This window comes from Cyanistes caeruleus, chromosome 4 (assembly GCF_971803275.1).
Source record: "Cyanistes caeruleus chromosome 4, bCyaCae1.hap1.1, whole genome shotgun sequence".
In the NCBI taxonomy this organism is placed as follows: Eukaryota; Metazoa; Chordata; class Aves; order Passeriformes; family Paridae; genus Cyanistes; species Cyanistes caeruleus.
The window spans coordinates 59,494,787-59,508,319 of NC_141704.1; the positions used below are offsets into that span (position 1 = coordinate 59,494,787).

At 41.0% G+C, this 13,533-nt stretch overlaps 1 protein-coding gene across 13 annotated transcripts in view; it reads right to left on the reverse strand.

Annotated features, from left to right (window-relative positions):
* Window positions 1–13,533, reverse strand: part of ITPR2 (inositol 1,4,5-trisphosphate receptor type 2) — a 259,828-nt gene that overhangs the window by 115,555 nt on the left and 130,740 nt on the right. For all 13 annotated transcript variants that reach the window (XM_086885021.1, XM_086885019.1, XM_086885012.1 and 10 more), the window contains 2 exons: window positions 9,940–10,068; window positions 9,223–9,343 (listed from right to left, as the gene is read on the reverse strand). In XM_086885021.1, coding sequence (XP_086741147.1) covers window positions 9,223–9,343; window positions 9,940–10,068 — 250 coding nt within the window. The remainder of the gene's footprint in view (window positions 1–9,222; window positions 9,344–9,939; window positions 10,069–13,533) is intronic.

Sequence of the window (13,533 nt, forward strand, 5' to 3'; positions counted from 1 at the left end):
AGGAACCAAGTGCTTACCAATTAATTCTGAAAAGACTGTCTCCTCTTCTCTCTGGGTTTCCTATACTGCTAGGGTTGCTAAACCCTGGATTCCTGGATGGTGTCTGGATGCCATCGCAATAGATACAGTAGCTAATAAATATCTGACAGTCTAACTGATAGTTAGAAGAATTTAATCAATAGCTAAAAAATTAATATTTTTTTCTTTTTTAGACTTAAGAATCAGGAAATGACAGTAGAGAGAATTTAAAAAAAATTAGGAGAGACTTTCAGGAATTCTTACAGAACATCCACTATTAAACTACAATTGCATCCTGAGCTGTTCGAAAAGGAAGTTTGAATGGCAATGCTAGAAGGTATCTGCCCTCTCCCCTAGTAAAATCTCTGTGCTAGCTGCTCCTCTCCATTCCACTGGAGATCAGAGTGACAGTGTTCTTTGTCTCAGCATTGGTAGTCTGAAATTCAACCAAAAAACAAGAGTTTGCTCCATTCCTGGAAGTGTTCCAGGCCAGGCTTGACAGAGCTCTGAACAACCTGGGACAGTGGAAGGTGTCCCTGCCCATGGCAGGGGGTGGAGCTGCATGTTGTTTAAGGTCCTTTTCAACACAAACCATTCTGTGAGTCTGTGATCAGTATCTCTGAAAGATCAGGTCGTGTTCCAGCGATTAGGCTCTGTATTCCATGTCAGTTCACTTAATTTCTGTGGCACAGCTTCTGTGTAATAAAAACTTAAAAGTAAAATGGACCTGTTCTAATCCATTTGTAATAATGACCATGAGTAAGTAACTTTTCTGTTTTCCTTATTGAAATAAGCTGAATTTTAAAGAACCATTAGCCCAAATTGCAGTTCTGCACAACGTTTCTCTGAGGCATTTCCCCACCTTTCCACACTAACACGCTTTCCACAGTGGGGGAAGGCATCAAAAATACTTCATCTCTCCCTCCCAGCTCTAAAACATATCCAGCTTTATGTCTTGAACCTGTGAAGGCAGCAGATGCCCTTCTGTCCCAAACAGCCCATGCCTCCAGCCCCACGGGAGGATGTGCAGGCAGAGGCACCACACAGCTCTGATGAATGAAAGCTGCAGTGCTGCCAAGCACAGTGAGTCACAGATCCCAGGCACAAACTTTCTCTTCTCCTCAGGACTAGACTGAAATGACAGCTTTTATTATAAAACTAAATCTGGCTGTGACACCTCAACCCCCAGCCTCAGAGACTGTGGCAAGGGCGCTCTGTCAGAGAAACTCTCTTCCCTCTAATGGATCCCACGGGTTCAGGGCACCCTCCTCTCTTCCCACTGCAAGGCTGGATCCTGATGCAGGACTGGGGCTTCCCCCCATGGATCAGGCTGTTCCATTGGGGTGGAAGAGAATTATCTAATTCCATTTCTGGTAGGCACTTTCTTTTAAATAGTTAGCCACAGGGAATTGAAAAAAAAAAATTAGGTTAAGCTGGGAAGACACAAATTGACTTTTCCTCTCTCCATTTGTTTTGAAGGCAGGTTCCTGATTACATGTGGAAAATGCCATGTATGGCTGGCCATTATTTCTAATGATTGTTTTTCCATATAATTCAACTGGGCTGTTTTTTCAAAACACATTTGCCCTGTTGCTGCCTACTTTACTAGAGAAGTCCATTAAAGTTCTGCCAATATGGGTAGGGTGCTGCAGCCTATTAATCCAATTTATTGTGTCCTCATGTCAATCACTGGAATGCTACTGGACAATCCTCACTTCTCAATTAAGTGGAATGTATGCAGAATCCTTATATATTGAAGAATAAATTTAGCAATGGGGAGCACACTGTTCAGAGGAAAACCCAGGCTTCTGCAGTCCTATAGATGCCATTTGAACTTAACAACTTCCATCATTGTCTAAGGAGCAGTCAAGGACTATGATTGTTCAAAGAGTTGCAGCTAATTAAAACTATCACAAAGAAAACCAGAGAGAGAAAAAAAACTACTCCTTTGTTTTGAGCAGTTCTTACATGTATAATTCCATTTGTAATTAAGATTTGTATTGGTTGTCAAAGGGCACTGTTGAAGTCTAAGCTATAAACAAAGCCTTTGTCTTCTTATTTCTTTTCAGCTTGTAGAAAGTTTAGCTTTCATTTGTTTCACATTTCATTATTTAAAATAACATGAAACATATTTTTACATTTTGGAAAGCTGATGAACAAATGTGAACATAAATATTTATTTTTAATTTAGGTGTTGTAGGCTGCTTTCCTCTTCAAAATGTGTCAATCTCCCTTAAAGCATCAACATCAAATATTTAAAAGCATGTTTATTTTTGTTCCACTTAGAAATACTTTTGGACAGCACTCAAACTTGAAAAGTATGGTTGGAGCTGGTAGACAAAGGAGCCAAGAGGGGGTAAAAGTCTGTCTTTCATCTGACTGATGAACTTGGGAAATAGCTACATGGCTGTCTGTACATAAGTATCTAGCAGGATACTTACCAGAATGGACTCAATGATCCTTGTGGGTCCCTTCCAGCTCAGAATATTGTGTGATTCTGTGATGTCTTCAGCACAGGTAAATTCTGCCCTGCAGTGGAGGGCAAGTGCCAGGCTTATACAGTGCCCATTTCCCACCTAGGGCACTGTGCATGGGGCTAATTACATCCTGAATACACAACACCATTTTGCCAGTGTCAAAGGAGATGGAATTTCTGGGAAATCCTTTAAACTACTAACTCTCAATCTGCTGCTCCCAATTATCTTTCAGCAAGAGAGACAAGATGAGCCAAGACAAGTGAGCAAACACGACTTGTGGCAGTGGTAAGGAACACAGTGCCGCAAATTCAGCCAGGTCACAGCAAAATGTCATGCCCTGTCCTGGCTGGTTCTGTGGGCATCCAGTGATCAGCAGCATTCCTCTCCCATACTGCTTAAACAATGAAATAGTTTTCAAAAGAAAAGGGCACCGTGAATGCTAAGAATCAAGCAGGTAAAAATCAAGGTACTCTAGATGAGCAAGTTCCAGTGAAGCCCCAGTCCACAGTCCAGCTGCTCCCAGAGAGGTTGAAATGGGCCCAGGTGTTATTTTGTTAAATTACTTCCATGTAGTTCTCTTCACAGAATACAGCAATTGGACCTGTTTCAGCAATGCCTCCTGAAGCACTGTCCTTTCACTGTGTTGCTGCCTGAGGACCAATTTAGTCCTAAGGATTTCCAGGAAGTAGCCCTTGCCTGTAATTTTCCTTACATGCCCATTCTTCAGAATAATCTATCTTGCCATAAGGAACCTTGCTGTTCTTGCTATTTCCACCTACTGCTCCCTAATTTTAAATTTCACTCCATTAGCTTTTGCAGTATATACAGAACACAACAGTGTGTGGTGGCTTCACAGCTAATTCCCCTGAAGCACCCCTGGTGTGGGTTTTCAGGGGGACACGCTGGCATGTGGTCCCTAGGAGCCCCTTGAGGAGGAATGTGATGGGCAGTGTGGGTCAGGAAAAAGCCCCAGCTGTACCTGGCTGTGAATCCTTTGCTCTGCTCATAGTTTACACCCCCTGGTAGTCGCAGACAGCTCTATCATGTTCCCCCACACCTCCCAGTTGTCACGTAACGGAGTGATGCATATTTAGTTCAATTAATTTTGTTCCATAAATCAGTCCCTCCAGCTCCTTAATCATTTACTGACTGCTTAACAAATGCATTTGGATGGAGAGACACTAATGCTAGCAACAGCAAGACTTTTTAAGGGAAATAAAAGCTTTGTGTAGACACGACACAAACCTGCCAATCTTGTACCCTTCACTTGAATGTTTTTTTCCAACAGAAAATCTACACTAAAATATTTATCAGCCTGTAAAAAGATCATCATTGAATTTTTCTTGCAATTAGGGAAACACAAACAGTTAAAATAGAATAAAATATGTGCTTCATCTGAAATGTATTCTTCTTGCTGTCAAAAAAGTAACAACAGGATAATTATTTTATTTGAACTAAAAATTGAAAATGAAGGTCTAGCTTTTTATAAAATGGGAAAAAGATTTTAAAATTCAAATGGGAAGTGAAATAAACGTATTTTCAGGACTGAAAAAATTGTTATATGAATGTTATATGAAAATTGGTCCATAACATATATGGACATTAAAATACACATAATAATTCCAAAGAAGCAACAAAATGTGACCCAGATTTTATATTTAATATTTTGCATTTGTAATTTGTCAGGGAAAAATAAAGGGCTTTAAAGGGCACAAAAGCATGGTCAAGAAGAACCAGAGGAGAGTTTTCTTTGGATTCTGTACAAGGAGGTATTGGTGACTTTAAATTAGGGAATAAATACTCAACTAGAAAGGACTTCACTACACCTTCAGACCATCTGCTCTCTGTTACAGAGAACCCATGCTCTTAAATATCTTTGGAAAAATTTATTGAGCCCCATTTTAAATGATGGCAGCTTATGTGCCATCCCTCCTCCCTCCACTTTCTCTCAGCCCACTGACCAAGGACATCCTTCCAAAGTTGGTTCCAATCCTCTGATTTACAATCTAAATTTATTTAGGTTATTTACAACCTAGTGTAATTTATGTCCAGTTAGTTTTGGGTCAGCACTGTCCTTCAGTTTAAATGTCTCTGTGACTATTTATCTTCTTAAGTACTTTTAAAGAGCAACAACACAGGTCTGTGTTTTGCTAGGCAAAACATGTGGGGGTTCTGAATTCTCTCCCAGTAACACAGCTCTCCTTTCCCCTGACCACCACAGCAGTGCTTCCTCTGTACCTGTTCCAGCTCTGAACATAGGAAATAGCAATCTTACAGGGCTCACCTCAAATTCTGTAGGATGGAAACAAGAATTCTCCTTTTGCTTCTCCTGCGCAACATCCTGGAACATAATCTGATAATGACTAATGCAATTTCGCTTGCTAAAAGATTTTTTTTTTTTTCAAAGGGTCTGCCAAGAGACATAGTGAAACAAGATGCAGGTTCCTATCTGGCACTGTTTACTCATCTGGGAAATTCCAATTATTTCATTATTGGTGGTCACAGCACTGGCACAGACATACCACATCCTTGGGACAGATACAATACCAGAGGAGAGATTCAATTTTTTAAAACATGAAGGAGAAAACTAATGGACACTACAGAGACAAGAGTGTAAGACAACTGAATTTGCCCTTGTAACAGAAAAGAAAACTGATGCTCAGAGGTGAAGACACAAGAATTGCTGCCTTAATTAGGAAGCCAGGAGAATTCTTTGCATGAAGACCTGCTTCAGTACCATTTAGGATATGCAATTTAAGATATACACTCTGGTTGTGAGGAGAGGTGATATTCCCCAATCTTTAGAGAATGACAATAGCTAGTTTAAAATGCAGACTTTAAGACTGGCCTCCACCTTTCTTGACCTTGCAAAGATCATAAAATGCATGAACTGAAAGTCCTTAGATAATGAATTCATTTGAAATAAATGGTTGGATGTCTTATTTTTTCTGTTTTCCCAAAGGTCTGAGGACCTTTTAAATATTTTTCAGTTGTTGCTATTTTACCAGGGAGATGGGAGCTGTTTTGATTATTCATTTTTTGGACTGTATTTTCAAGCAAAAGCTCAGTCCGATGTAATAAAAGAGAAAAGGCCATAGTGATACATGTATGTGTTCATTCTCACCAGTGTGATAATCTGCTTCAGAAATCCCTGTGAACAAGTCACACACACACATATATGTATGTATGTATATATATATATATATATATATTTATATTTATATATATGTAATTTCACAAGTGTTTCTATTCTTGCCAAGCAGCCAAATGTTTCCTGAGCAACAGAAACCTGGTTCACATTGGTATCTCTGTTCCAAATCTCCTGGAGCCAGAGGGGTCTGTTGAAGAAGGGGAGCAAGCCTCTATCCTTCCTGCTGAACTGGAGGCAGGAAAGTGCCTGGAGACAAAGCAGCAAGTGAGGCTAGAAAAGCTTATGCAGTCTTTCCCTAGTGGTAAAGTGGAGTTGAAGTACTAGAGTTATAAGAAATAAGCTTCTGTAAGATATCCTTTTTTTGACCTGGAAGGTACTGCACATTCTTACAGTGCTCATCAGAAAGCAGATGTAGTGATCTTCAGCTCTTGAGGCAGTACTTGCATCCACCTGCCAGCAACAAACCAGGAAGCACTGAGCAGAGCATATGTTGTTCAAACAGTGTGCTATTATCTGGACCTTTGATATCTAGGGAAATCTGTGTATGATGTTTCTTCCCCCTGAGAATAATTTGTAAGTCCAGGGCCATGACGCACCAACAGAAAAAAAACAAAAACAAAAACAAACCAAACAAAAAAAAAAATTTTGTTCTTTCAGGTCTATACTACATTTATTTTCCATCAGAAGTCTTTCGTCCCTGCTGTAAATATGTCCAATACTCCATCTCTCTGATATAGGCATAATCTTTTTAGAGGGTTTTTTTAAGCCCTGCTGTGAAACATGAAGGCCCTAACATTAAAGCTGTCACATTCTCAAGTCAGAAGAGGAGGAAAAAAGGGTCCACATACGCAACCAGCAAAAGAGGCATAAGAAGTTGTTATGTTTGTATATTGGAAGATGCCTCTGGCTTCTCAAAGTGAAGCATCATTTTGGACAGAGGAACACCCGACAGAGGAAGGCACCAGGCACCCACTGCAATCACAGAAGGGCTTTGGCTGTAAAAGCCTCTGGTATCCTCAGCTGGGGTAGTTTTTTCTGAATATTTCCATGAAGAAGAGCAGGCCTGCTCCATTAACCCAGGCATAATGTTTGCCACTGTGCCTAAAAACACTGAGTATCACCCACAGTTAAAATCTCTGCTGGCCAGGCAAATTTTGCACAGGGGACTTTGTAAAAAACTCTGCTTCCACTTCTTCTCCAGCTAACTTGCTCTTTGGGGAAATCACCCTCTCCTCTTCCCTTACTCTTCCCTTCTGCACTGTCAAAATAAAACAATAACAACGTGGCAATTGTCTGACATGACACAATTTTACCATGCTGGATTAGTGGATTAGTAATGAATCCTTGAACAGTTGTTATGACATGGGCAAGAAAATCAGCAATGGGGATGCTGTGTGCTTTCACAGAGGTGCTCTGAGGCTGCCAGGGATTCCCAGCCTGGCAGGTCCTGCTGCTACTGCAGGGAAGTCCCAGAGGAGGACATGGAGTGATGCCCTTCACCAGCAGCTCAGGTCTGCTCTGCCACACCTGAGAGTGACCAAGGCATGGCTGGAGGCCCATGGGTGGGAAGCCAGAGAAACAAGAAGGAGCCTGGACCCATAGGACAGCACAAGAGCTTACTTAAAAAGAAACAACAAAAAAAGCCAAAGCAATTCTAAACCATCTCCAGAAAAAAGAAAACAGGATAAAAGAATGAAAGAAAGGACTGTAGTGACTGTTTCCACAATAGGGAACGAAGTCACATATCTGAAGCAAACTCCAGACATCAGCCGTTCCTGGAGCCCCCCAGAAACAAGAGGTACACAGAAGACTGCCCACCAATGCTCAGCAGCCCTTTCATGGGCTGGCACACCTGGCATGAATCTGGATCTGCCATCCCCTTTGGGTGACCTGTGGTTTCCCTCTCAAGCTGCTGTGGGGACAAGTTCAGCTTGGCTGTCTCAACAGGGCAGAATCATAGAATAATTTAGGTTGGCAAAGACCTTCAAGATAGAGTCCAAGCAATAACCTAACAGTGCCACGTCCACCACTACACCAAATCCCTAAGTGCCACATCTACACATCTTTTAAATACCTCCAGGGATGATGACTCAACCACTTTCCAGGACAGCCTGTTCCAGTGCTTGACAACCCTTTCTGTGAAGAAATTTTTCCTAACATCGAGCCTAAACCTCCCCTGGTGCAACCTGAGGCCTTTTCTTCTTGTCCTAGCACATGCTCCTTGGGAGAAGGGAAAGCCCAGTGAGAGCCTGGCATGACTCATCCAGCAATCAGCAGAGCTCTGGATCGCTGGAATTTGCTGGGAATTTTCACGCTAGAATCAGCTGTGTGCTGTGGGCATGTAGCCAAATGGAAAATAAAGCCACGCTCAGATGTCTCCAAACAGCCTCATCTTGATAAGATAATACGACCAATCTGAGCTAAATTTGATTTTAGGTGCAGCTCTACAGAAATGAAGACATTGAGCTGTCTACAAGCACACAGAGGGCATGGCTGGTCTCAAAACTACTCTCACCTGCCCTGCTTCTCCCCCTTTTCCCAGACTCCCAAAGAAAGTAATTTATTGATGACTGCTTCCAGAAATGCCAGAGAAGAGCAAGGACATAAGTGTTAAACAAACAAACAAGAATTTGTGGAGATGGAGCTTTATGTGAGACTGTAGTAACCATAACATAAAGGAAATAAAATGTTTTCAACTTCCAAAGTTCCTTTGCCAGATGGATCCATAATTAAATCATTTGCACAACAAATAAAACAACTGGAGGTTGCTAAATTTTTAGGTAACTGCTTATTCACATTCTCACAGAAAGTTAATGAGATATTTTGGCTAAAATGTTAAATGATACTTCCATAAAGCTATTCCAAAAATCTAAATTTAAAGTAGATTGTTACAGTGATGCAGATGGCTCTGGGACCCTCTCATATTGATTTATCATTATTTATTAATACTTTTTAATAAATGCATCAACAATGGAATTTGGCCAATCTCTATGTATCTCTGCCTCTACTCAGCTTTCATTCACACTGAAATCTTATTCTACGAGCAACCAGCATCACTGACTTTTGGAAACTACATTGAATAATCCTTTATTCTGTCATGGCAGAAGACTTTAAAATCATATTTACAGAAATTTAACTTAATGAACTTTTGCCAGTCTTATCTATGTTCTGGTGAAGAGTATTTTTTAATATAGGATAAGAAGCTTTAAAAAAATGTATTTGAACAAGGATGCTTTTGCTTATGTTGTGATTTAATATCATAACCTGCTTGATAATAAAAAATTAAAATCATCAAGAGTTTCAACCATCAAATTAAAATTGATGGCTAAAAGTTCAATCATCACTCACTTAGGAAGCTCATCCCTCTGCCCTACCAGTTTCACCCTAACAACCCTATTTGATGAGGCAGGTTGGAAAGGGTTATAAATGAAGGAAGAATTTAGCCCTAGAAAGTGGGATTTCTGAAATCATTACTGACACAATTTCAGGATGCTAGAGTCAAATGAAAAACCATTAAACTTCAAGTCTGATCTTTAAACATGAAGAGCAATAATCAAAGTAAAACCTGGCACCTACCCACTTCAGCCAAAGTCTTGATACAGGACTCCACTGAGGCTTTCTGTGTTGGGTTTGGCCAGGTACAGTTGTAAATTCTAAAAGCAGACTGCAGCAGCTGAATAAAAACAGGCTGGTGTGTCTGAAAACAAAAACAAACACGGAATTTTACCCTTAAGGATCTCCTCACAGCTGCCTTACTGTTTGACACAACGTAAACCAAGGGGGTTTTAGCCTGTAGACTCAAGTTATGGCTCCATTAAATTCTCTTTGATCTTTAGGTCTGGCAGGAGCAGAAATCAATGCTGCACCTCTAAATAGGCCAAATCATGCAATTTGTCCTCAGATTGTCACTGATATCAAGCAAACACAGTACACACTAGAAGGACAGAGGAGATTTTCCTGTCCTCACACATTCTGTCACAGGGTACAGCATCTCCCTCACACAAAGATTTTTTTGCAAGGATATCCCCTCCAATGAATTCACAAGAGCCAGAAGTAACTTTGACCACACTGAGCTGTCTACTGGTTTGAGATGTAAGCGATTAAAATGAAGAATTAAGTGTTTTAAAGAGGGATTAAGCTGGTAGTCAGTGGCATGAGAGGGGGAAGAGAAATTAAAGAAGGATGAAAAGAGACAGCATTCCTATGCAAGTAGCAGAAGATATCTCCTTAATGACTTATTTGAAGTCCTGAGTTCTCCTGAATAACTTATTTTCCTGTGTCTCTTTTCCTTACCTGGAGGCTGGTGCTGTTATCTGAAAATGGTGAATTGAAGAAGCCACTCACAATGCTCATGACAGGCTCAGTGACATATTTCTCCAGAGACGTGTCTGCATGTTTACGATCCGTGGTTGTGTTACAAACCTACAGGGAAGGAGAAGGAAACAATGAGATTTAGTTCTCCCCAATAAGCAAGCTTCATTATTTTGTGTTTATTGCAACACATCTGATATTTTTTCTTAAAGTAAAAACAAAATATTTTTATATAGTATCTATCAGAGAGCACTATGTTAGAGTTGAAGCTGGATTTGTTATAATTGTTATCTTTCCTATTGGAGGTCCACCCTTCTCTTCTAAACTAGTTCTTTCTGGCTGCCTGCTTCTTCTTTCCCACACCATGAAGAAAAGATCCCCCAAAATCAGCACACTGCATGCCACTTACATATTTAGACAGTTTCAAGAAGAAACTGGACCTTTCTTCCCATTGCAGGGCTAGCTGGAAGATGCTTCAGAGACAGGTGAGTGATAAACAACCGAGGTTAGAAAGATTTGATACAACATTTAGCTTCTCTCAACAATTAATCACCACAACTAGGTGGTAAAGGTGGAGCTCATTTGCAGGGCAAACATTTAAAAGGAAGGAAAAAAGGGGAAACAGTACACTCAATACCAACAGGCTTTAGGACAGTACTGGAAGTAAGACAGCATTTCTTTGGGAAGCCACATGGGGAAAATACAGAAGCCAAGCTAAAACACTGATAGAAGGGAATGGATGATACCAGGACAAATCTGGAGCACAGAAGGATGATTAAACGGTGGGAGGAAGTGGGAAGATTTGTACAAAAGGTCCCTGAAGACTCCCTTTGGTACAACACTTTAAGTTTGTTGCTGCGTAAAGATGTCACGCTTAAAGAAAGGGGAAAATTACTGGTGTGGATTACATCCTTCAGTATTTCCTTTATTTCTCTTCAACACTTTTGAACATCTATACAGTCATTTTGAATTTGCATGTGTCAGTGTACACAGTACTGAAAGGAGTCTTCAGAGAGCCAAAAACAGTGAGAAAGGCAAGACAAACAGGTAATCAAAGACAAATAAGGAGTACAGACTGTGGTCATACTACCTCTTCAACAGTCTTTAAATAAGAAGTTGTGGTCACGTTTAACAAGAAATGAAGGCAAAGTTGTTATCTCTTTCACCTAAACAAGTGAGAGACAACTGCAATGTTCTAGGGAATCTATGCAAAAGCAGACAAAAACTCCAGGGGTTTTCATTGCCATCTGTGCATTAACACATAACTCCAAACCTGAGTGGCACACACTTACCATTACATCTCTTCAGGGATGGAGAGTCCAGAGAAAGGTCACAGGGAAAAGGTGTGACAGAAGCAGAGAGATAATCCACAGCACCTGAATCTCACACAGGGCAAAGATTCTCTCTAATTACACACTGCCACTGTCACTACAAGACAGCAATTTCACCAGGAATGTTTTAAGGAAGTTTATTGACATGACATCCAAAAGCACCTGTGTTCAGGGTAGATGGAGCTCAGGGGAACACAGAAGCACCTTGCATCTAGCACACAAGCATTGTCATGTAGTAAGACAAGGAAAAACCAAAGATGATTTCAGACCTAGACAAATGAGGCATCTTGAGGAGTTTGCTTGTCTGCTTATCTAAAATGTGTCAGATAAATCAGTCACACCTCCACAGAATGCATTTTTTTTCACCCCAGGAAAGATTTTGGTCAGAGAAGCAACAGTGGCTAAAATGAAAGAGCAAGCTCATCAGCCTGTCTGTTTTGGGAAAAGTGTGACACCATCACCACCTCCAGTCCTCACGAAGGTAAATGATTCAGTTAATAATCAAAACTTGCTATTTTTTTTTTAAAAAAAGAGATCATGGAACTAAATATCTCTGGGAGTTTTTTTGCTTTTAATTAATCTGCATACCACTTGTGGCTGGAATCAGTAGCTGTGAGCTCAGCACCTGCAATCCCAATAGGAAAACAGGGAACTGTGCTAGCACAGTGAATGCAGAAATCACCAAAACTAAATTCCAGAACACTTTTAAGCTTCCCCCTTCAGCTGCCTGAAAAGCAGAGCCATATGTGGGAATACCACTGTGCTCCAACACTGGTCTGAAAAATTCCCAGCAAAAAGGAATTTGGAAATCCTCTCATTAGTTCTTATCCCTCTGCCCTTTGGGGACTGAAAGATCTTCCTCCATGGAAAAAAAAAGCAAACCTGAAATGCATGAAATGGAGATGAGGACTGAGAAAGCAGTGTTTAAAAACCCCTTAAGAGGCTTTGGGACCAAAACTCACATGAATAATACTTTAAAAATTCTGCTGAGAAAGCCAGGATGACTTTACAGCTGTCAGATCCCTGGCTCTTGTCTTTAATCCTGCTCAGACTACAGCTGCTGATTTACACACAGGCTGGGCCACACGCAGGGAAGGGAAGCCATTCCTTGAGCAGCACCCAGTTTGCTCAGCACAAGGCTGTAAGTCACACCCAGCAGAAAGTAGGTTGGCAGAAGCTGTAGAAACAGGGTATCTTTGAAAGCAGGACAGCTTTTGGCACACCCAGTTTATACACAGATCCGCCTCATGCCTTCATTTGCAATGTATCACATTGAAAGGAAAATGACAACTGGGGACTAAATATTTCCTTCCTCAATCCAGAAACAGATAAAAAAAAAAATCAGTTACTTTTTTTTTTATTTTTTTAATATATATCTGAAACAGAAGGAATCCAACCTGGGGATAACACCCTCCGTCTTTCACCTTGGTGCTCTCCAATAACAGGCTCAAAGCTCACAAACTCACCCACTGACAGGCATTTGTAGCAGCTAAAAGAAAAGCATTTCCCCTTCCCCCATGCAAAAGCATCCCTTTTAGCTCACTGGAACACAGAGGATCAAAGGACTCTTTTTCTAAATGCTTTGAAAGCTATTGTAACATCTTTCATGAGGCTGACAGCATTCTAGCTGTCCTGATAGCTACAGAACACTGATGTATTTATAACACACGGGCTCTGTCAGGGCCCCAGAGCACCAAATCTGAACAAATACACTCCATAACCTGGAAAATACAACTATCCATGGCTGGAGAGCAGAACAGGCCAGAGCACTTCTGACATGCTTGCAGGAGAGCAGAATAAACCTGCCAAATAAACCTGCTTTTTGCCAAAAGCACCTGCATACAAAATGCAGCATTTTCCCTCTTCATCTCTGAAGACCTGGAGTCTAATTTCTCCTAGGAGAAGGGTGTGTGAAAACAAGCTCACTGGCCACCAGCATCAGGACAAGCCCCCAGCATTTAGCCCAGTGCAGTTTGTCTCCAGGCTCATGAGAGGAAACCTGAACAGAGCCCTCTTTCTACTTGTCTGCTTCTAGCCCAGGGGCACAGAAAATTGGCCACGTTCAAGGGCTAGGGAGGAGGGATAGTCTGTATGGAAGGTCAGTGTCAGGAACGTCAGGAAAGAGCAAGCCAGAAAGGGAATTAAATAGAAGGAAATACTTCTTGAGGTAAAACCAGTAAGGTTAAAAGTCAGAATGCTCCTCCAAGGATGTTTCTCATCTTAGCTTTCAACCCAGGTTGTTTTG